This window comes from Seriola dumerili, unplaced genomic scaffold (assembly GCF_002260705.1).
Source record: "Seriola dumerili isolate Sdu_G_001 unplaced genomic scaffold, Sdu_1.0 BDQW01000367.1, whole genome shotgun sequence".
NCBI classification, from domain to species: domain Eukaryota; kingdom Metazoa; phylum Chordata; class Actinopteri; order Carangiformes; family Carangidae; genus Seriola; species Seriola dumerili.
The window spans coordinates 1,670,664-1,694,818 of NW_019174622.1; the positions used below are offsets into that span (position 1 = coordinate 1,670,664).

Genomic DNA, 24,155 nt, shown 5'->3' on the forward strand with positions numbered 1-24,155 from the left:
TTATCCTGATCATTATCTACGATCACAGAAGAGATGAAGGATTAAGACTTCTGCCGTTCGCCGTGGTTTGGAAATTTGCCTGTTCAGCGGCATGTGGTCAGAAACCAACACGTTTAACGTGAAAAGCGCTGCCCTGAGCCGGTCGCGAATCGCGCAGTAAACGGCTGTTATCGACCTCAGTCTATTGCTTCAGCACTATCACACATTCCATCCCGTCATTAAACACAACACCTCATTTAAACGCAGCAGATGGAAACAACTCGCTCAGGAATGTGGATCTGAGAGGAAAACACCCGCGTCTACCTGACCTACTTTCCACACCTCACAACATGGGAGAGTGTCAGTCGGGAACGCTCGTCTGAAAAAGGGACTCGCTTCCTCTAATTGTTGTTTATTCTCAAACGGAGGCTGTTGGTGTATTTTTGAAACTCAACACGTTGGGGAGAGCGGGACGCGCCGCCCGCGGCCGTCGGCGGACGCTTGAATTGAACAGGAGATGTCCGGTCTGTTTTGTCTTGCCTCACCGCAGCACCAGTGAGATGTCAGGAGGATAAAGAGTAGCTGAGGCATGAGCGGTCGGACGGCCATTCCTCCGTGACTTTCCTCTCCTGTTACAGTCATCAGACGCCATTCAGCGACCAATCGCTGTTTGCAGGGAATACGAATAGGGCTTAAGACCAGGAATGCAGCCGCGCACTCGGGCTCCCGATAAGATTTCACAAAATACTGGAGCAGAGGAAAGTGTTTCATGATGTTTTTCTCATATACAGAACATTGTTGATACACTGTGTGGGCCAAAAGTGTATGGACACCCTCTTTTTATTACAAAATACTGAAGTGGGAGTTTGGTCTGGGTCGCTGTATTACGCGAGTTAAAATGCAGGGGAAAGTTATATGGAGTAAATATTACTACCAGAGGTAATAGTTGTATAATTAATTACACGGTGGCTATGGCTGTGTACCATTGACGGCTCACTCCTAACTGCAGGTTCGAGTCCAACCATCTGCCTCTCCTCTCTCTCTCTCTCTCTCTCTCTCTCTCTCACCGTTGGCGATAATAAAGTGACGATAATGAAGCAAAAAAAAGTATTAATTTAAATTTCTAACCTGCACTGTGAACGAGGTCATAGAGTGTGGAAGTCAAGGGAATTTCACCAGGCAGGGGGAGGGTCTAACAGAAAAAGCTATCAAGCTGCATCATGGGGAAGTGCAGGTCCCTGCTGTTTTTGGAGCGAAACCTCAGGATATCTCGTCCTCTTGAAAAGTGCAGTAACTGAAATCAGCGCAGAAGCTGTTTTAAGAAATCAATTATTGATCAAAATATCGTTATCTATTTCTTCGTTATCAGGCTCAAAAATCTACTATCAGCTGGGCTTTATGTGTCCTCATACCTTTGGCCGTTGTGCGCGGCACGTTGCGACACTTAAAATATGTCAGAGATAAACAAGAGCACAGTGAAAGGTTCAGCAGCAAAGTGATGGTCGGGAAAGAAAGACAGAGTTTGTATTGATGTGTTAATTTGAGAAAGTATTTTTCAGGTCGAAGGTCACGGCGCATCCACAGGTGGAGGAGCGGCCGTAGTACCAACATAAAAGCTGCACCTGTTTAATTTCAGAGTCGCTCACTTGGTGTGACAGTAGTTAATTAAACACCGTCTCCATCTCTGTGTTGTAGTAAAATGATCATTGTGATTTCAATTATAAAAAAAGTTCACAAACAGCGTTTTCACTCAAACATAAGTCCATGTTTGAGAAGGACTTAGAGAGGATTATTTGTTTCTCTCTGCCTGTTACAGACAATGCCTCCCTCCCTCCCTCTCCCCCCTCACTTCCTTCATCATTCTCTCTGTACCTTGTTTTCTCTCCTCTGTCAGAACCGCCCTCCCCCTCTTCCCCTCTCTGGAAGAATGTGGAAGGACCTGTTATTTCAGGCATGCCATGACTTGCTGATGACAGGGTTTTAACATAGCTGCTGCTGCCCTCTCATGGCTGTTTCCTGCAGCGTCTCCCTGTAGCCCAGTCTCCCAGTCCCCAGTCCCCCAGTCTCCCAGTCCTCCCAGTCCCCCCAGTCCCCAGTCCCCCCCAGTCCTCCAGTCCCCCCAGTCCCCCAGTCCCCCCCAGTCCTCCCAGTCCCACCCCAGTCCCCCCCAGTCCCCCAGTCCCCCCAGTCCTCCAGTCCTCCCCAGTTCCCCCAGTCCCCCCAGTCCCCCAGTCCTCCAGTCCCCAGTCCTCCCAGTCCCCAGGTCCCAGTCTCCCAGTTCACCCCAGTCTCCCCAGTCCCCCCAGTCCTCCCCACGATCCCCCCAGTCCCCCCCACAGTCCTCCCCCAGTCCCCAGTCCTCCCAGTCCCCCCACAGTCCTCCCAGTCCCCCCAGTCCTCCCCAGTCCCCCCAGTCCCCCCCAGTCCCCCCAGTCCCATCTCCAGTCTCCAGTCCCCCCAGTCCTCCCAGTCCCCCCCAGTCCCCCCCAGTTCCCCCAGTCCTCCCAGTCCCCCCAGTCCTCCCAGTCCCCCAGTCCCCCAGTCTCCCAGTCCTCCCCCCCCCAGTCCTCCCAGTCCCCCAGTCTCCCCAGTCCCCCCCAGTCCCCCCAAGTCCTCCCAGTCCCCCCAGTCCCCCCAGTCCTCCCAGTCCTCCCAGTCCTCCCAGTCCCCCCAGTCCTCCCAGTCCCCCCAGTCCTCCAGTCCTCCCAGTCCCCCCAGTCCTCCCCAGTCCTCCCAGTCCCCAGTCCCCCCAGTCCCCCAGTCCCCCAGTGCCTCCCAGTCCCCCCAGTCCTCCCAGTCCCCCCAGTCCCCCCAGTCCTCCCAGTCCCCCAGTCCCCCAGTCCTCCCAGTCCCCCCAGTCCCCCCAGTCCTCCCAGTCCCCCCAGTCCCCCCGTCCTCCAGTCCTCCCAGTCCTCCCAGTCCCCCCAGTCCTCCCAGTCCCCAGTCCTCCCAGTTCCTCCGTCCCCCAGTCCTCCCAGTCCCCCCAGTCCCCCCAGTTCCCCCCAGTCCTCCCAGTCCTCCAGTCCTCCCAGTCCCCCCAGTCCTCCCAGTCTGCCCACAGACAAAAACAGGCTCTGGTGTTTTTACCTAAAATTTTACCTGCGTTCAGTGGTTTTATGTTCTTTTAAACATTCTCAGAAAAACGGCTCCTCAATCTTTTCTTTCTTTTCTCAAACATTATTTTCTTTTTCTGATTAATCGATTCAATTAAATTCAATCAAATAAGAAATATAAATAAAATAATAACTAATAATCATGAATAAAAGATAAAAGAATAAGAAAATGCAGATCGCAATATCCCAAGGTGAACAAAAGCCAAAAATGTTTAATTTATTATAAGATCAAACGCAAAAAATGTTTAAATGTAGCTAAACTCGTAATTTATTCAACATATTTTTCCTTTTTCTGTTAAAATGAATGAAATTTGTCATTTAATTGTTGTTTATTTTCTAAATCACAAATTTATGCTCGTCAACCAGCGACAGGCGACACACAAGCTGGATTCTGTCACTCTCTGGCTGACCACGTCAGTGTTGTAGTCCTAGTTGAGTCCCGTGTCCCCAGTGTTCGGGTCCAAGTCCGAGTCGTCAAAGAAGAGCCCGAGTCAAGTCCCGATTACTTGAGTTTGAGTCTTAGTCATCAAGGTCGAGTCTGAGTCGACATACAGATAAAACAGGTGACACGGCTGTTACCATTTGAAGGGGAGTTCGTGCACAAATGAGTCGAACAAAAACTTGACAGTGCAGCATTAACAACGTCCTAATCAACCAGACAGTATTTCCTCAAATCAGTAAAAGTTTAAGCGGGTGCCATCTCTTGGTGCCTGACAGTTTTCACTCCTGGGTATGAGCAGTCACAAAGTTTTGAGGTTCATCTCTCTCCGCTGACAGTTTGGTTCCACAGAGCAGTTTGGAAAATATGTGCGAGGACAGACGGTGAGTAACGCTGCTCCACTATCTGCTGTGGGAGCCTGCGATGTGACTGCTGCTAAAACGCTGTGGTTGCAGTGAGTCAGAGTTGCTGTTTGTGGACCACGCACCACTCAGCTAGCCCAGACAAAAAGCAGCTAATTTAAAGTCATTCGATCTTTTGGAACTGAGGATTTTTCCCAGGGTCTGTCCGGCGCAGCAGTGACTGATGTGGTCTAAAACATTTTGATAGGATGTTTGACTAAACTGGCATCTGTCCTCTGTCTGTCTCTTGTCTGATTCTGACCTCCAGGATCGACCAGAAGGTGTCCAACAGCCCGTATGGCTACAAGCTGCAGGAGGCGCAGGCCATCCTCAGTGAGGTCCGCTCCATCCGAGACGCCATCAGCTCGGGGGAGAAGGAGAAACAGGAGCTCATGCAGGTAAATTGTGATTTTTCATGGAGGAAACATTGATGAACATTATGTAACTTTTAATCCCAGAGAATAAGCAAACTGAAGATGAATTTACTCATCATGGGGGTGTATTACTCAACCTGAGTCATCTGTGGCTCCGGACGAGCTTTGTCAATAACCCTGATGATGTCATAGTGATGCTATCAGGGTTACCTAGGCTCTAAGTTGCATTTTGGGGTATGTATGAAGAGAGTCTCTCTTCTGAATACAGGCTGTGTGCATTTCTCTGTAGACTGAGGCTTTGATACTTTCACAGTATTAATATAGAAGCTAGAGCTGATCTATAATCACACTACACATGGACAGAGACCTTTACACTGTGTGGGACCTTTAAAACTGATGGAGCACCACTTTAAGACCCACTAGCAGCTCATTTAGTCTAGTTTATAGCATGAACGCTTCTAATCCCTCATCTCGATCATCTACACCTCCAGCTGGAGAGAAGTCTAAATCTGTTGTACATTTAACAGCTGAGCATTGTTTAAAAGCTGCCGGAGGCGGCAGGATGTCGAGTCGATCAGCTCCTGTATCAACTCCTCGACAAAACAAAAGAAGAAGGAAAGAGGAGACAGATGATCCACATTCAAACACCTGACACCGAGAGCCACGTGGATCATGTCAGAAATCACAGCGAGGCCTCGTCATCACGTTCAGTTTCACAAACAAACAGAAGGATTAAATGTCGCTGTAGCTGGGGAAAAATGTAGTTTTATTTTGAAAGCAGAAGGAATGAAATAGCTTTTCTTCTTCTTTGGCCGAAGAAGGGATTCAGCAGCTACCAGGCTGGAGGAAAGGACCACACATCACATCAGTCGACCCTGGAGGAAGGTTCATTGTGTTCTGGTCCTGACCAACTTTGATTTGTTCCTGCCCCTGGGGGAAATGTGATGTGTAGTTTTCCTTCTAAGTTTTATTTAACAGGTAGGAAATCATCTTTAAAGAGACAGAGTGAAATGTGCCAAAAACCCAAACTCACCTCGGGAGGAACAAAGGAAATGAACCACTGAAGGGACTGACTTTGCAGCGAGGGACAGTGCGGCGTTCGTCTTATGAGGCCGTGGAAAGAAGTGTTTGTTTTTTTTTGCTGAAGAGAAAGAATTGGAAATGAGCAAGAGGAGGCAGCTGACTCTCAGGAGAGTGTGTACACGATTTGAAACTCTTCATATCGCTGTGAGGAAGGAAGAAAAAGAAAAGTGATTCAGTGGCTCAGTGAAAGTGAGGCTGCAGGGAGGCAGGTGGTGTTTTAGTGTGGCGCCTCAGTCATCGTGATGACAGCCTGTCGAGGAGGAGGAGGAGGAGGAGGAAGGGCGGCGCGCTGGTGAGGATCGGTTTGAGATGAGTTTTCTGCAAAGTGAGAACAATTTGGCTGATGGCAGGAACATTTTTCAACTACAGTGTCATTTCCTTTGTAGCTCATGTGGTTTAAACTCCGAGCAGAGAAGGGTGAGTTCGGAGCTGTGTGTGTCTTTACTAGCGTCAGAGCCGACGAGGATCCGAGACGCCGTTGATCTGAATTCGATTTGAAGGCTGTTTATTATTTCCATCATCATGTTCATGTCTTGCTGTGTTCGACCGTCAGTCCAGAATCCACAGATGTTCAATTTACAATGATTTTAAAAAGCAGCAAATCCTTGTCACATTTTGTGAAACTAGAAGTAAGAGACTAAAAAAAGAAAGAAAGTCTGTCTGTCAGGATTTCTGATGCTTTATTAAGTGTCGTCTGTTTTCAGGCCTGACAGGCAGAAGGTTCTGTCTCACCCTCCGTCATTGTTGCTGCTGTTCATCCATATTTCCACCGTGGCTGCTGTGTGTATTAAAGTTGCATGATGGGACGTGGAGTGTGTGTGTTCACAGGCTGACTGTGACTGAACATGAAATTTGTCTGATGTGCAGTTTCTGGCTCTGATGCAACAGCTGGAAAACAGCTGTTTATTGTTGTTGGTTGTTTGTCAACGTCTGATAAATCATCGTTACAACTTCTCTAGGTTCTGGTTTATATTTTACAGTTTTAATAAAACATTTTTATTGAGCTAACAGTGCAGGTGTTTGACAGACAGGCGCTGCACGTCTGCACCGCATTTTATAGATAATGTAGAAAAACTAAATACCAGAACTATATTCTCACAATACACACACACACACACACACACACACACAGACACACACACACAGACCCCATGTTGATTTAAAACACCAGGTCTTATCAGGGAAATCTGGCTGCAGATTGGTTTGGAAGTGGAGGAAGGAAAGTGTGTTCAATAATATATAATCTGCTCTGTGCACTTGTCGCTGCCTCACCCCTTCCTCCCCCCTCCCTCCCCCCCTCCCTCCCTCACCATCTGCATCTGACAGCTCAGCCCGTGTGTCTGTGAGATTGTCTGCTCGTGTGTTGTGTGTTTGTGTGTCAGGGGTGAACAGTAACGAGGTGCATTTACTTCACTGTCTGTTCTTTACTTTACTATGTTTTTATTTATTTTTTTGGAAACTTCTGACTTTTACTCCACAACATTCCTGTGGAGTACTCTTACTTTGAAGCAGCTTTTAGTCAGCAGAATTGATTTTATTTTGAAAAATGCGATGCATCATCAGAATACTGTAACACCACCGTTATGATAGAGGCGCTGTGTTATTTTTCTGCCCCATCTGAAAAACAGAGATAAGGTGCATTCCTCAGCGGCCTTCAAAACCAACCTGCAGAATCGTATAAGATATCGATCACGGCCGTAAAGATTAAAGTGTCACTGCGGCAGCCTTCACCGCCGCCGCCGCTGCATCGCTGTGTACAGTAACTCACAGAGGAAACATGCGGCAAACACAGACGAGGCAGTGTTTTACATTTTACAGTTTTGTCCCTTTTGAAGAAGCTCTTTGCCCCCGAGCTGCTCTCACACGGTGAGTCAGAGCGACGCCGACGCCTCGCTTCCACCAAGATCAGATAAAATAAATAAAAATAAATACTTTCACCTTTTCTTTGATTTCTGAGCAGATCTTGGACGTTTATGCAAAATGAACAGCAGAGATAATGATGTCCTGACGAAGTGGAAGTGGCACCGACTGTAAAAAGATGTAAATCATATTTGCGTGTTTGTGAGCTAAGACTCAGAGAAGGAAGAGACGCAGACAGACGCAGTCAGGTGGTGAAGGTTTCCTCTGCTGCCGCTCCAGCTGCTGACTGTCAAAACCGGCAGGACAAAAACTCCTGAGTCACATCCTCTCGCTGTTTGTCTGCTCTTGTTCATCCAGAAACTGGCGGTGCTGAAGGACGGTTTCCAGCTGGACTCGGGCTCGCAGCAGGAGCTGTGGGGCAGCAGCCCCTCGCTCGCCAACTCGGAGCTTTCCATCCCTCGGCTCTACTCCGACGCCGGCTCTCAGACCGACATCCCCGCTGAGGTGAGTCCCACACAGAGAGAGAGAGAGAGAGAGAGAGAGCGGTAGGAACCGGAGTCTGGGTCCTGACAGTGTTCCTGATGGAGTCTGTGTTAAACATGGCAGCAGCAGAGAGTCTGCCGCGTCCTAGCTTTAAGCCTGACACTGTTTTTCATTTCAAAAATTAGACTGATGGACAACCTTTGATGTTTTTCTGAATATTGACCTTACATGAAAATTGAAACTGTCCGGAGCTGAAAGTTTGGACTTCATGCTTCTCAGTCTTGCTGATTCATTGTTTAATATCAGCTGATTTTGCAGTGGAATTATTTAGAGAATATTTCTTAAACAGATGCTGGAGACAAAATATTGGTCTTTTTGGAAAATGTCTTTAAATTAGCAGCAGTAGGGTATTGATAAAGGTATTATTTTAGAATTGGTGCAGTTTAAAGCTCCATATTTTACACTTCCTGTGTTTTATTTTGAAGTGTTGATCCATAAGAAGATATATTTGTGGTTTTAAGAACCAAAAACCATCTCAATGTAGTTTCACATCTCCTCTCTCAGGCTTCTCTCTGCAGCTCTAGTAACAACAGGTCGGTGAGCCAATCAGAAGAGAGGAGGCTCTGAGCCTCTCTTCTGATTGGCTGACTGTTTTCTGACTCATCAAATAAAAATATATCAGATTTCAGGTAAAAACATTCAGAGAAGCCAAATCCTGTAAAGGTTTGGATGGTGGGTCCAGGTGGGCGGGGCTTGGGGCGTGGCTTGTCATTTAGTTATGGATCTGAGAACTGATGTGTGTTAATGTGATTGTGTTTTTGTGATCAGTTCATAACCAGCACCAACAAACTGGCGGAGAAGGTTCGTCTGAGTCTGAAGTACGAGGAGGCCAAGAGAAGGTAGCGAAGCGTGTGTGTGTGTGTGTGTGTGTGTGTGTGTGTGTGTGTGTGTGTGTGTGTGTGTGTTTCTGTCCTGCACACTCACCCCTCACCCTCCCTGCTCTTTCGCCTCTCACAGGATCGCCACCATCGAGGTGCAGATCGCCAAACTGGACAGCGAGGCGTGGCCGGGGCTGCTGGACCCCGAGCGGGATCGCCTCATCCTCATCAACGAGAAGGAGGAGCTGCTGAAGGAGCTGCAGTACGTCAGCCCCCGCCAGCGGCTGGAGCCCAACGACGCCGAGAAGCTGGAGTCCGAGAAGAAGCGTCTGGAGAGAGACCTGCAGGCCGCCAGAGACAACCAGAGCAAGGCGCTGACTGAGAGGTGAGGCGGGGTCAGACGCCGGAGAGCAGAGCACGTGGTTCCTCTCTACAACTCTGTAGGACACTTAGCTTTTTTCAATACGAGTGAAATATAAATAAATAACCAGAAGTGGAGGGCCACGTTAGGATATAAAGAGTTCTGGAGGTCGTCCATCTTTGTTCGTTGATGTTAACGTTGTGAACAGTTCCTGTAGTGTAACGGATGCGTCTAGAGCAGCTGAGGCCTCAGGTGGAAGTTTGGATAGACTTAGTTAAGTGGCAAGTCAAGTCATTATAAGCGATTTCAGATTCATAAAGTTCTGCAGAGTAGGATTTAAAAGTATTGTGAATTTCCGTGGGATCAGACGTGATGTTTTTGTCTTGTGATCTTATCGCTGAGGTGCTTGCTATTTTATTACTTCCCCGTTACTTTGCTGGGAAGTAAATGACTTGACTGGATCAAAATAGATCAAAAATCGGATCAAAACTGCAGTTTGTTCTCTCAAAAAAGTTCCTTGAGTTCACTCTGAGACTCTGAGCTATGTCAGGTTTGGATTATTTGTTATATTCTGTTCAAGAGCAATGATTTCTTTTCTCGAGACTAGTAACACACATACCTTTATATTTTTGTTCAGATTTGAAGCAAAGGCTTGTTTTGCTTCTTGAAAAACCACAAATATCGAGTCATCGACTGAATTATTATTAATGTCTAATAAGGTTGCTAATTCTGAACTGAATTCTTTTATTGAAGCTTTTATTTTGGAGAAGCTTTGGAAAGTTTGGAAAGTCCTTTGTAATTCTCAGTGAGTTTCACACCAGAGATTTTCTAGATCAAACTTGAATATTATCTTTGTGGCAGAGACTTTAATAGTGTGTGAACTGACGGCTGCAGCGCCACACATGTAAACATGATAATTAATAATAATAATAATAATGGGGATAATAAACCATGGCTGAAATTAGCTGACATTAGCTGATGCTAAACCAATAACAGCTGTTGTTGTTTCCCTCTTAGCACGTGTGTGAAGGTGACAGAGGAGCTAATGTCATGAGGAGATTAGAGCAGGTGATCACAGGTGTGTGATGACACGTCTGATGACACGTCTGACCTTCTGCTGCTGTTTGATTTCGACCGTCAGACACGTCAGACAGGAGGGATGATAATTAAGAGCTAGAGATGAACATGACAGACCTCCTCTGTCCTCCCCTCCGCTCCTCTTCACCCTCATCATCCTCTCCTCTCTCCTTGTTTTGTCCTAAAACAGCAGCATGCAGCAAACCAGAACCACCAAGTCCCCCCCCCCCGCTCCTCTCCCCTCCCCTCCTCCTCCACCCACCCCCCCCCACCTCCTTCTCTCCCCTCCTCCCCTCCCCCCTCTCTAACAGGACTCTTGTTGTTCTGCGTTCAGGTCAGCCTCTACCTGAGCTCAGTCTCTCTTTGTGTCTTGTCTCCTGTTGCTGTAACTTGAGAGGCGGCAGAGCCCGGTCACAATAGGAGCCCCTTGTACTGTAGTCCACCTACGCACCGTTCAGCCGCTCACACAGGAAACACACACACACACACACATACACACACACACACACACACACACACACACACACTTGAATTCAGAGTGTTTGAAAATGTCAGGTTCACCAGCTCTGAATCAGGATCCTTGAGCTCAGGAAAGTATTTAATTCTCTGTGTGTGAGTCTTTACAGGCTCTGCACTCCCACGCAGATGTTCTCAGCCTTCAGAAAATCTAGTACAAGAAGCTCCTTCGAAATTCGTGTCATTTCCAAAAGAAAAAGGAACCTGAAGATGGTCAGAATCAGTCTTTACAGATCGGAGGAAAGTGAGACCGACAGCCAGAGCCGTATTGATTTCAGGTTGTCCGTCCGTCCGTCCGCCTCATTCCCTTGGATGTGAAATCTCAGTAACGCCTCGACGGAACATCTTCAGATTTGGCACAAACGTTCACTAGGACTCAACGATGAACTGCTTAGATTTTGGTGCTTAAAGGTCAAAGGTCAAAGTCACGGTGACCCCACGTTCTGAGTGTCGATACCTACAGTTTGAAAACAGCCAAGAACTTTGCCTGAACACAGCAGAGTCTAAAAACCTTCATTTAAATCAGGAATTATCTGATGAGAGAATAAATAAACACAACTTTCCTTTTTGAAGGAAACAGACAAAATAAAGTCATTTGTTCACTAAATAAAGTTTTGTTGTTTGCATCATTTCAGGCTGCGTCTTCACTGCAGAAGGAACAAGCTGGTCAGAGAGCTGGAGGAGATGGTTCGACTGGCCACGTCACTACACACTCAACTCAAGAGGTTCGTTCATCTCTTCTCTGCTGTTTGTTACGACCTGGATATCCGTCTTGTGGCATCGTCCCGTCATTTCTATCAATAATAACTACATTGTATTTACCAAATGAATCGCTGAGGACGCGACAACATTAATACGGTAATAGAGAAATTTATTGCCCGAGGTGTCAGCTGTGTTCAGTGTGTGTAGTGGAGGTTTTGAACCAACATGTAGGCGGAGGTTTGCAGATTCTCAGCGCTGCGATTAAAATTCAGTCATGTAAAAACGGTGATTATGAGAGAAACAAACTGAATAAAGAACCAACCTCCTTCCAACATTATGAATATTCATGCAAAACAAGTTTCTCACTGATTTTTTGCGTTACAGTTGTATTATCGTAGAATCTCCTCGGAAAAACAAAATCCTCTTAACTAACAGAGAAAACGTTATTTCTCCGACGAGTAGAATAAATGGAATTAATAAAAACATGACATTAAGTTCAGAGAGTGACAGACGTGAAGCTGAACTTTTATCTTCAGCAGTGTAGAGACAGTTTATAAAGCAAAGACTGAAAGCAAAGACTGAAAACTCCAGTTTTATCAGGTTCCTGTAAAACCCTGGAATGAGCTGCTGAGTCAGACTTTATCGTGTCGACAGACGGAGACAGACGGGCGGGTTGATAAACGCACAGAGGACCAGAGTTATGACTTTAATATCCGTTTAATTAATTGGTGGTTGCGGAGAGCAGAAGGGGAGACTGAGAAATGTGGCTCAACTTGAATGTTTAACCTTTAATAACCAAACGTTTGCTAAAGAAAGAAAGTTATTTGTTCTCCGCGCCTGTTTGACGGCAGCGCTGAACTCTGGGCAAATCTAATCCTGCAGCTCGAACGCGGAGCGCATGATGCAAGGCTGCTGTAAGAGCCGTGCATGTTCCTGAGTCGCTGAATATTTCACAGAGCTGGTTTTTAAATTCAACAGTGGGAATCTGAAAGGTTGACACGAGCAGCGTCGGTCCTCCTCATCTTCCTCCTCGGGGCAGTTTCTCCTCCGTCTCTGTTTGATCCCGTCTCTCCTCCTGGTCTGACGGACATCAAACGTCTCGCTAGCAGACAGGACGTCCTCTGTGTCTGCGCTAACGAGACGACCGGCTTTAATTGGACACCTGATCAGACAGAGTCAGGAGTGTGTGAGGAGAGCGGAGGACAGACAGAGGAAGTTTTCCCTCATGTCCTCTGCTGCCCTGCAGACGCCTCAGGAACATCTCAGTAACCAGTAAAATCTTCTAAAGCAGCTGCAAGTAGTGATTAACCTCAAACTGGATCGTACACTAAAGTGCATTCGTTCATAAAGGCTTCTCAGCTCAGACTCAGGCAGGAGAAATAGAAATGAAAAGGACAGAAAGTGTTTAAATAAGATTGTTGTTTCTGCCCCCCCCCCCCTCCAGCCTGTCGGCCAGCACCCTGTCATGTTCCTCCGGCAGCAGTCGAGGCTCGCTGACGTCCAGCCGTGGCTCTCTGGCCACCACCTCCAGCCTGGGCTCCACCTCCTCCCTCAGCTTCACCGACATCTACCTGGAGCAGCCCGAGCTGGCAGACCCGGACTTCCAGAACAAGCTGGACAGCCTCCTGCAGGACGGCGGCCAGGCGGGCTACCGCCCCTCCAGCTCCATCACCACCATCCACGAACACGAGGTGGTGACGGGCTGCGGGAGGAGGGATGCCGGGAGGCCCGAGGGCAAAACGGGAGGGGTGGGAGGAGACACGGGGTGCTCTGCTGGAGGCGGCGCAGGAGGAGGAGGAGGAGGAGGAGGTATCGGAGTGGAGATGGGGTCGTCCAGGATCCAGGCCCTCAGACTGTCAGAAACCCCTCGCTCCATGAGCTCTTTATCTCCACGGTCGTCTCTCTCCTCGCTGTCTCCGCCGTGCTCGCCGCTGGTCACAGACACTAGTTTCCTCTCCGGTGAGACATTCACAGGCCAGCCGGGGCCCGGCGGGTTAGGCCTGGACCTGGAGCTCCACAGCAGGCTAGCAGAGCTGGAGCTCAGCCTGGACTCTCAGGAGCAGCGACCCGACAGAGGCCCAGGTGGGCTGGAGGAGAAGCAGAGCCTCAACACCACGCTGGGCGAGGAGGTCAAAGGTAAACAGGAAGTGTCTATTCCTTTATCCTGTGTCTTTTTCATCCATCATGTCCAAATACTCTGACTCATAATCTTCTTAGTTCATTGTGGTCTCATCAATCACTCACTTTATGTTATGTCAGTTACTTTACACAAAGATACGTTTTCGCCTTTATTATAGTGACAGTGAGAGTGAGAGGACAGTTGGGGAGATAGAGAGGGGGTGACATGAAGCAAAGGGCCACCGGCCGGACTCGAACCCGGGCCGCTGGATAGGTTGGAGCATGAAGGATCCGCCTGTTTGACCCGCCCAGGAAAAGGTCGCATTTGAAGGAGCCTTCGAAACGGGACGGCGTAGTCGCGCCGCTGTGACGCAGTCGGTCTTAACATGCAGACTCCGAAGGTGGCGACCCCTGAATTGGGACACAGCTCTCAATAATGAAGCGTCATCGTTAGTTTAAGAAAAGAAGAAGTTAAGAATCATAACACCCAGGGCCGAACAAATAAAACAGTAAGATTCGACTTGTCATTAAATCAGCGAGCGACTCAGAGTCTCTTATCCTCAGAGCAATCGACGGCTGTGAAACTGTTTATGCATAAAAGAGCTGAGGAGGGCGGCGGGATAATAACGGCCCCTGTGATGATCACGGTTAATAAGAGAGAACGATCAGCATGATGAATTATCTGCAGCAATAAGAGGGAGGCTCCACGAGGAGACCACAGAGAGGAGGGTGATGTAACGCCCACGCCTCTGTTGCAGTGTGTGTGTGTGTGTGTGTGTGTGTGTGTGTGTGTGTGTGTGTGTGTGTGTGTGTGTGTGTGTGTGTGTGTGTGAGAGAGTGAGTGAGGGAGAGAGAGAGAAATGTAATACTGTGAGTGAAACCTGATTGCTGTTGGGAGCAGTGAGGAGAGAGGTGTTGGATTACAGCAGGGTCGTGTGTGTGTGTGTGTGTGTGTGTGTGTGTGTGTGTGTGGGTTTGTGAATTGTATCAGTTGAAATTAGTTGATCAACAGAAAATTAACACTTTTTCTAATAATCGTTTATTAATCGTTCATCAGGTAAAAACATTGTCTGGAGGATTTCCTCTGTTTTCCTCGGAGTAAACTGAATATCTTTAGTTTTATTGTTACAGAATCAATCAATCAATCAATCAATCAATCTATCTATGATTTCTTTCTTTCTTTCAGTCTGTGTGTTCAGACTCTGTTATGAAGAAGTGACAGTGAAACTAACGGTTTGTCGTGGCCTCGATAAGAATTCAGGAGGATCAGCTGAAGTTTGAACTGCAGCTGAACGTGACTCGGGTTCTTGTTGCAGCGGCGGGTGAAAGGTGGACGAGGTGTCTGGTTTCCTGTTCACCTGCGCAGACAGGCCTCCTCCTCCCTGCAGTCACAGCGGGGGGGGCTGACACAGAGAGCAGGGGCGTCCAGAAAACATCTGAACGTGGTTGGACCGTTGTGACGTCAGTCCAGCAGCTCACTCCTCTGTCTGCTGGTTTTAGCTTTTTAGCAACGTGCTAATTCTACATGACTTAGAGGCGTGAACACGTCCAGTGGGGGTTTTCTACAGAGACAGAGTCGACGCTGCAGATTTCAACAAAGCCCCCGATATCTTAATTAGATCCCACAGCTCAAAACAAACATATCTGTGAAGTGTTGACAGAATCAGAGAAGAAGTCGCTCTGAGCCGAGGTTTTCCAAACATGAGTTTATCTCTCTCTTTAATCCATGTGCTCTGCTGTTTCTCACCCTGTCTCACTACAGGTGTGCTCCGTCTTTAATGTCTTTGCTTCCGGGAGTCTTTCCAGTGTCGAGACTCACTGACAGATTCATATGATATGAGATTAAGTAGAAGACGTGTTTAAATGTTTGATGAAACACGGGGACGTGATGCTTCTCGCCGCATGTTGCTGCTGCGCCAGTGAGAATCAAAAACAGCTGGAGGAACAAACAGGAGTATTTGTTCGGGACTGTTTTCAGCGGCGGAGTTGGTTTCTTCATTTTAATAGAATCACCAGAATTATCTTTTATAAAATAATCAACAGAGCGACAAAGAAATCGAAGTTTAATTTCATTTACACTTAATCTTCACCATCTTGTTTTTCCTTCAGACTCAGCTCCCCAGCTGCGGGGGACGGGGGCGGGGCCAAAGAAGATTGGCGTGACCTCGGCGGTGTCTGACGAATCAGTGGCCGGTGACAGCGGCGTGTACGAGCCTTCGGAGCGCAGGTACGAAAGGTTTTACTTTTTCACATATATGTATAATTTTTTTATCTAGTTTTAGTCTTTTATATCGCAAGTCGTTCTCAAGTCACATGGTTATTATACTGAGTGTGTGTGTGTGTGTGTGTGTGTGTGTGTCTCCTCCAGACCCGGCCTCCCTGCGGACCTCCTCCTGGGCTCCTACGAGGAGCGGCTGGCGCTCGGCTGCTCCCAGGTGCAGCTCGGCTTCCGCTACGAGTCCAGAGACCAGCGCTTCACCGTCTACGTCATGCAGCTGTCCAACTGCAGCGCCCTCTGTCTGCCGGCTGACCAGAAAATGTAACGACCTCTCACTCCTGTTTATTGACGTCACTTTAAATGTAGAAAGATTAGAAACTACAGGTGAAACAAAGAAACAAGGAGCCGTTTGTAAATTCAAATCGAAACTCAGTTCCATGAAGTACTTTGAATAAACTTTGTGTAAAGAGTTCATAGTGTTTACTCCTTCCACAGGCATGACACAGTTTGTTCATGCAGATGTGATCTTCTCTTTCTCTCTATGTTCCTGGTTTCTCTTATAGATGCTGTTTGTTTTCATAAATACTGCTGCTCAGTTCCTGAACAGTAAACTCCTGTCACATCCTTCTAGTCTCATGTTTAATCTGGAAGACTCACGTTTTAATGCCTTTATTCACCTGGTGTGATGTGAAACATCAGATTTCCACACAGACAAAGAAACAGAAAGTGTGTTTCCCGCTCATTGTTCAGTCATGAAATCCTAGAGTGTCTCAGAGTCAGTCACTCTGTGCGGCAGAGGAGGTTGAGACTGAAACGGCGTCTTCAGCCCCGGAAACATAACACTGAGTCTTGTGAGTGTCCAGAACCTTCCTGACAGCCTCGTGTAACACCTGTACCTGTGTGTCCTGCAGGTATGTGCGTGTGGTGGTGCTGCCCTGCGTGGAGGCCACGCGCTGCCTCTTCCGGACACGCGGCTTCCTGCCTCAGGACGTCGTGGAGGTCAACGAGGTGTTCGGCATGCAGATATCCCACAGTGCACTGCGCCAGAAGACCCTGAGGGTCGACGTCTGCAACACCAGCAAGTCGGGCCACGAGGAGTGTCTGGTCAGTGCAGCAGGTTTTTGCAGAAAGTTTTTTGGTGAATTTCCTGCTTCAAGTCTCTGAGTTTGTTTTTCAAGCCTTCTGCTTTGAGTTTGTGTGAAGCCACTTTAAGCTCAGCCCTGAAATCTAAATTATGTCTCGTGCCACCGAAAGTCTCTTTTAAAACCAGGTAACAACCAGTGAACAAAGAATCACAGACACTTTTACACATTATAGAGAAATAAATGAATTATTAAAGATGTTTCTTCCAGTGCTTCTGGTGTCCAAATAAGTTTCATATCACGTAACAGCAACGTCCACGGTTGTTGTTCTGTCTCTGCCCTTATTTCCCCTCTCTGTCTCTCTCTCTCTGTCTCTCTCTCTCTCTGTCTCTCTCTCTCTGTCTCTCTGTCTCTCTCTGTCTCTCTCTCTCTCTCTCTAGACTGTCGACTATCAAACAGGCAAGATGCAAAAAAGAAAATATATATCTTGTGTTCCTTAAGGCAACATAATAACATAATAATAACAACAGCCTCTGGTGCATTAAACGCTAACTTCATGAGGGATGAGCAGACGCCATGAGCTCCTCCAACTTTATTTAACCTGCCTCCATCTTCCTTCTCTCTCTCCTCCTCCTCCTCCTCCTCCTCCTCCTCCTCCTCCAGGCGGGAGCCCAGATCAGTCTGGCTGATGTCAGCTGTTCGGAGGAGAGATGCACCAAGTGGTACAACCTGCTGAGCCGCGCCTACATGCCTGAGATCAGCAGCAGCAGCGAGGACAAAGAGAGCCGAGCGGCGGGCGGCTCCGACAGGGTACGTGGGGGGGGGGGGTTGTTATTAAACAGACAAACAGAAATCAGTGAGTTAACTTGATCATGAATTCAGGTTTAATTGCTGAACTTCATATTTCATATTTCATTTGTCAGTAATAAGAGACGCAGCTCTGTTTAAACCCCTGTGATCTCCAGGGAAACAGACGCACTGAACAACAGACATTAAAACAAAAGTCCGTTTGTTCGACTTGAAGTTAAACAATCAGTTTAAAATACACAACAAACATCTGAATGACACGAACACACAGATATTAATGTGTTTGGTCCGGATGTGTTTTGTGTTTCAGACTCGTGTTTCCAGCAGTGACACAGTCGGAGCTCCGGAGGACGACGAGTGGTGAGTGTTTTTATTCCCTCCTTCACCTACACCTTTCCTTTTCATGCTACTACCAAACAGGAAACACAGAATACCAGAATCAGAATATAAGTCAAAAATACAAAGAGATAAAACAGAATTCCTCATTCTTAGCAAATTAACGATGATGTAATGTTTCAGAGCTTTTACAGTTAACAAAATAAAAGCTTTTTTCATTGAACAAAAGTTCTCAAATGTTAAATTCAGTCCAAACACAATCAGCCACAGAAGAACTGGTTAAATCCTGTGATGAGGGCGACACTCGGCCCTGAACCTCGTCTGTCTCTTCTTCTAACTGCGTCTCTGTTGTTGATCGTCAGGCACGGCGACTCGCTGGAGGCAGACCTGTTTGATGAGGAGGAGGGAAACGGCGTGGAGGGAGTGGGGCCCCTGGAGGAAGAGGACGACTTTTATCCTGACAGCAGCCAATGGGAGGAGGAGGAGGAAGAGGAGGCGAAGGCGACCAAACCCCCTCCTCCGATAGCAGCAGCCATCACGGAGAAGGTAACTTCTGTTCTTCTTCTTCCAGCGGCTTCAATCGCGCCTGAAGTTTGTTGATGTTCGTATAAAGCAGGAAGTCACAAGTGAGCGGCGACAATTTTTGGCTTTTCTTCTTCTCCTCTTCATCATCGTTGCGTATTCTCTGTCCAGGTGAACAAGGAGACGAGCATGGACGGCTTGTCGTCGTCACACCACTGCTCCGTGGTTCGGCCCAAGGAGCGGCGGCCCGACGTCCACCAGCAGAACCCCTTCATGAGGGGGAACACCATCATCCGCTCCAAGACCTTCTCCCCCGGACCTCAGAGCCAGTACATCTGCAGGGTAACTGACTCCGAGAGAAGAACTCCCAACTCCTGAACCTCAGTCAGATACACAGAAAGGTTTAACTTCACTGTTTCTCTCTGCTCTCTTCAGATTAACCGCAGCGACAGCGACAGCTCCACCCTCTCCAAGAAGTCTCCGTTCGTCAGAAACGCCTCGGAGAGACGCAGCATGCGCATGAAGAAGGTAGAGACGGCTTATTTATTCCTGCCTCCTGCTCGTCGCTCCACACCGATCTCATGTTTCACCTGCCGCTACCTTTCATGTGTCCGGTGAAAGTTTCATTCAGGTTGTTTCCATCGATGCTCCGACTTCTTCCTCCTCAGCCAAGAGTAAAAACTGTTTTTGCAAAATTATTTGTGGTTCAAATTTAAGACACAAACTCAGTGTGGGTGTAAAATCAGTGTGTCAGACAAGGAGTCACAGTCATAAAGTGTTGCTGTGACTTCAGAGACGTTGCAGAGTATGTTTTAGGAAAACTACATCCTCGCCACTAAAAGCTTAATGTCCTCCACGCCTCGTGAGACATTGCGGAGAACGAGGGAGCAGCTTCTTCTCTCCTCTGTCACTGTGCCGTGTTGACAGCAGAGAGCTCTGTGCTGATACTGGTCAACAGTGCTGAACACGTTGTCAAGACTCAGACAGACAAAACAGAATAGTTCTGACGCACCAGTGCTGTTGTTGTTTTCCACTCCACGAGATAAAAGCAGCAACATTTGCTCCTGAACTCATTTTTTTCTTCCCGACGCTTCATGTGAGAAGTTTGTCAAATTAATATGTAAAGAAAATATAAAAATCCTCACATCATCTAACATTTAAACAAGTCTCCAAGTTTGTAAATTCATTTTTTCTTTTTAATCTCAGAGGAACATTTTTCTGTTTCCAGTACGATAATAACTTTCTATAGTGTTTTTCTGAGCGTAGTTAAACAGCACTCAGACAAACGAGTCAGTTATAAAAGTCTGTGATGATTTTATATCAGCATGTCTGTCTTCAAATGGCATTTTATTTATAAGCAGCTGTTTATTTTTTCAGACTCAGATCTTTTATCTTTCTCCCGTTACTGATGAACCCACTTCAACTTGAAACTTAAATGAAGACGTGTGTGGCCGTTTGTCGGAGTCAGCCCGGCGTCTCAGCACCTGAGCAGCAGATGTCAGTCCCGTTTGTCTGTGTTATGGCCTCAGTGATTGGACTTGTGTCCCTCTGTGATCGGCCGTAAATCTTGACAGTTTAATAAAGAAGTCAAACCCGCCACATCAGCTTGAGTTCTGCGGTCTCCTGAGAGAGAGAGGGAGACTCGTGGAGCTGCCCAGTGACTCCCAGCGAAGTGCCTCTTAATATTTAATAACCATCTGAATGTTTAATGCAGCTCTGACATTTGCCAGCTTGGATTAAATTAGCGGCTCCCTCGGCGTCTCTCCCGGGGCTCGACGGCAGCGGGAAATTCACTTACGCACATCAGATGTTGGTGACGGTGTTTGTCACTGTGGAGTCATGTGACTTCTGAGCCCTTGTCAGACCTGTCCGTCCATTAAAGTAACAGCTTCGTAAAAGTGTTCGAACACAACAGGAGCGTGTTCTCAGTCTCGTAATGTCAAGTAGGACTGCAGCTAATGATTGTTTTCATCGTTGATTAATCAGATGATTATTTATAAACAACTTCCATAAAGATTAAAACAATTCTATTTTTTTTATCTCCTACATTTATGTCTTAATTTAGTTTAGATATTTAACACCCACCTGTTTGCTGCCCTGGTGTGTGTGTGTGTGTGTGTGTGTGTGTGTGTGTGTGTGTGTTTAAGAGCTGCAACAATTAGTCAATTAATCATTTAGTTGATTGCAGTAGCAACAATCTTGATAATCAATTAGTCATTTCAGTCGTTACTCAAGCAAAAATTTAAAGCTTCCAGATTCGTAAATGTAAATATTTCCCGGATATTTAGATTTTTTTAATGAAAGTAAATTGAATATCTTGTCAGTTAGTTTACATCACGTTGGATTCTGGTCATTTGTCATTATTTCTTCTAACCTTAGTTGGGAAAACAATCAATACAATAATTTTTTTATTAATTAATCGATTGTTGCGGCTCCTCATGCTTAGAAAAAAGCATTTTACATTTAGCAGGACACAAGAAACAAAGGTCATTTCCTTATAAATTAAACTTATCAAAATATCTGTTTAGTTTCAGATTTTATCACAAATATTCACATATTCTCAGAAAATCTATTTTTAAAGGGGTTAACATGTCCATATGTGCAAAAGTTATTAGATTCATCTTAGCAACAAAATGATCAATCAACAAATTTCCCACGCGTGTTTTTGTGTGTGCAGCTTTTAACCCCGTCCTTTCTCTTCCTGTCCTCAGCCTCCAGTGCAGGTCAAAGGTCTGGACGGTCTGCTGCGGACGTCCCTGGACCTGGAGCTGGACCTGCAGGTGTCCCGGACGCGGCAGGCCCGGCTGTCGCAGGAGCTGCGGGTGCTGCGGGAGCTGAAGACCCAGCTGGAGAAGGCGAGGCAGCAGGGCCAGAGAGAGCTGCCCGCCTGGGTCCAAGAAGACGAGCGCTTCCGCCTCCTCCTCAAGCAAGCGGAGAAACAGGTGACTGACAGGAATCAGTCCAGGTTCAGCGCTCAGGTCTGTTTATCGTGTGTGTGTCTCTCCTCTGAACTGAACACCTGTCTGCTCGTCCTCTTTGTTCAGACGCGTGAGGAGCAGCTGCAGGAGAAGAGGGTGGAGAAGATGATGAGGGCAGCAGCTAAGGACGTCCACAAGATCAGGGGCCAGAGCCGCAAAGAGGTCCCTGAGGTCCAGACCTTCAGGTGGGAGAAACAACAGCTCAGGACTCACATTTATCAGGTTTCTCAGAGTAGGAAATCAGTCTCGACTGGACAGACATTCTCAGAATGAAGCGTCTTTTGGTCCTAATTTAGATCCAAGGAGTAAAAATATTTCATCAAGTGTCTTTAATTATCTTTTATTTAGGAGAGCTCCAGAGTTTTCCTAACCTCCTGGTTCATTCATTTCTCTGCGAAGTGACAGAAAAATAAGCTGCAGTCGTGCAAATCATCAGGTTGTTTTACTCATTCAATCATTAAAGTTACAGAACAAAAATTACAAATAGCTGCTTTAAAGAAGTAAAGGGAGGGAAATGACTCAAATCAGGGGAGGAGATTCCTAGCAGTGACCCTGAGACGCTTGATAAACTTGACCTCAGAGTTTGACACGAGGATGTTATTGAGGACGCTGTCTGAAGACTTGTTGACTTCATCTGAAGCTCTAATTGTCTTCAGCTGCAAACTGTTCTCACTGTTGCCCTGTGTGATTTCAGAGAGAAGATGGCGTTCTTCACACGAGCGAAGACCAGCATCCCCGACCTGCCGGCTGACAACGTGTAGAGAAGCATTTCAAAGTATTTCCCTCTCCCCCAACCCCCCGTCTCCTCACCCGTCGGTCTTAACCTGCTGTTCCCTCACAAATGAAGCAAACGTTTGGCGGTGTTATGAAGAATTAAAAAAAAAAAAAAGATAATAATAATATGTTTAGTAGGAAAGAAAAAAAAACATTCAAAACCGTGAAGAAACAACTTTTTAAAGAGCTCAGCATTTCTAATGTGGATAGTGTTCATTTGTAAATTAGCGACAGCACTGCTAGAGCTTCAGTTCTGACTTCACTCTTCTCTTCTCTGTTTATGGCGTCGTGTTTCTGTTATTAACAGGCTGTTTATAGGCTTTTAGGTGTTTTAAAATCATTCCAGCACAAAGTCACACAGCTGCACATGTGCGTACAAAGAGTTTTTGTATTGAAATGGCACACCTGGACATAAAGGATATATGTATATTGGTAGCACAAAATAAAATCAAACAACGGTACTAGAGGAAAGTAAAGCACCTCAAGCTGGTGATAAAAACAACCATAGATATCTACTCCAGAGATTTTTGATATTGACCTTCAAGTGATGTGTTTTTGAGCATTTTGAAAACTTTATATGCAGACAAACATACAAGCACACAGCGGGTTTGTTTTTTTTGTTTTTTTTGTTTGTTTTTATTGTAATTTCCTCTACAGACACTAAAAGAAGGATCCATAACTTCCATACGTGTGAATATGGATCAGTGAGCACCGCGGTTTTCCTTTAACAGTCATTACAGTTTACTGAAGGTCAAGAGGAAGAGACAGTTTATTTCCTTTACGGTCTCCTCAAAGTTATAATCCTTAAGATTGTTATACATCAAAACCCATGTTTATACTTCTCGTGGCGACAGTTTTTACAGCAGTAGACGTGACGTTGAGAGGTCGGAGGGCAGCCGCCGTCTCATTGACGACGTTGGCGACTGGATAGATACGAAAACTCTCCTGGTTGATTTCGTCAGTACAAAAGATGGATGACTCTGTTAAAACAACACGTGGTTCTCTGATTAAAAGGTCAAAGGTACGAACCTGAGGACATGAGAAGTGAAAAAGTGAAATGAACTGTGACTCCTGAGGTTTATCTCGGTATAGAAACATCCAGTCTTTAACGAGCAGTCGAAAGCTAAAGATCCCTGACTGGTTTTCAGTAGTTTGAATCGATTCACTTTCAGATTCTGGGTCAGTTTTGGATTCATTCAGTAGCTCTCATCATGTGTTTAGCTTAGCGAGGATTTCTAAATCGACGAGTCAAGACCAGACCCAGGACTTGAGTCTGAACAGGTCCAATATTCAGTCTAAGCCGGTCGGAGAGAAATGTGGTTTTTGAGGCAGACGGAGAGAGCGAGCTGTGAAATGCAGGAAAAATGAAATGTTCTGCTGCTCTTCTCCACCATGGCTGCTTTTTACTTGGTGGAGCATCATGCTGTTTTCACTGTTGCTGTTCTCTCTCTGTTTGACTCAGGTCTTCACGTCTGCTGTCGTCAAATCTGTCAGACCGGGACTCTCTTTTGCTAGTTTAGTTCATTTTTGTTTGCATTTAGTTGTATTCGTTGAAGGCGGAGTAGAGTGTCCTTCATTTGTAGGTGCCGATATGTGCCAGTTACATAATCAATAATCAGACTTAAAAGGTCTAAAATCGACCGTTTCTAACTGCTTCAGTTTCTCTGCGTCTGTAGTTGCTGCTCTCTGCCACTGGGGGGCAGTATTGTGAAATTATCTTGCTTGTTCTCTTTAGTCTTCTTCATGACGAGATGATCCGTCTCAACTCTCCTCGGTCTGTAAACAGATGCGACGGTTCTTCTTCCTTTGTTGTATTTCTGACAGAGTAGCTGCGCAGAGTGTTTGCTGCCCCCTGGTGGTCGATGCGCGACTTGCTGTCACCACCGGTAACCGCAGGTGACGCCAAATGAACCCGGAGTGAAATCTTAAGGATTATAACTTTGATGTCTCCAAATCAAACACCAACACAAACTGTATTTCACTACATGATGGCGGAGAGGAAAGCTGGAGCGCGTCTTTTACTAAATGAACTGGATCAGATTTTACCGGCGAGA

General features: G+C 46.5%; 1 protein-coding gene across 1 annotated transcript in view; it reads left to right on the forward strand.

Moving 5' to 3' along the window:
- wwc1 (WW and C2 domain containing 1) overlaps positions 1 to 22,182 on the forward strand; it is a 40,907-nt gene extending 18,725 nt beyond the window's left edge. The window contains exons 6-23 of the mRNA XM_022760824.1: positions 4,201 to 4,330; positions 7,607 to 7,753; positions 8,561 to 8,631; positions 8,750 to 8,995; positions 11,200 to 11,289; positions 12,711 to 12,967; positions 13,055 to 13,402; positions 15,494 to 15,611; positions 15,753 to 15,923; positions 16,514 to 16,706; positions 17,348 to 17,494; positions 17,802 to 17,851; positions 18,190 to 18,373; positions 18,521 to 18,691; positions 18,785 to 18,877; positions 21,061 to 21,291; positions 21,394 to 21,512; positions 22,022 to 22,182. Of these exons, the coding sequence (XP_022616545.1) occupies positions 4,201 to 4,330; positions 7,607 to 7,753; positions 8,561 to 8,631; positions 8,750 to 8,995; positions 11,200 to 11,289; positions 12,711 to 12,967; positions 13,055 to 13,402; positions 15,494 to 15,611; positions 15,753 to 15,923; positions 16,514 to 16,706; positions 17,348 to 17,494; positions 17,802 to 17,851; positions 18,190 to 18,373; positions 18,521 to 18,691; positions 18,785 to 18,877; positions 21,061 to 21,291; positions 21,394 to 21,512; positions 22,022 to 22,088 (2,833 nt within the window). The 3' untranslated portion in view covers positions 22,089 to 22,182. The remainder of the gene's footprint in view (positions 1 to 4,200; positions 4,331 to 7,606; positions 7,754 to 8,560; positions 8,632 to 8,749; positions 8,996 to 11,199; positions 11,290 to 12,710; positions 12,968 to 13,054; positions 13,403 to 15,493; positions 15,612 to 15,752; positions 15,924 to 16,513; positions 16,707 to 17,347; positions 17,495 to 17,801; positions 17,852 to 18,189; positions 18,374 to 18,520; positions 18,692 to 18,784; positions 18,878 to 21,060; positions 21,292 to 21,393; positions 21,513 to 22,021) is intronic.
- The last annotated feature ends 1,973 nt before the right edge of the window (positions 22,183 to 24,155 follow it).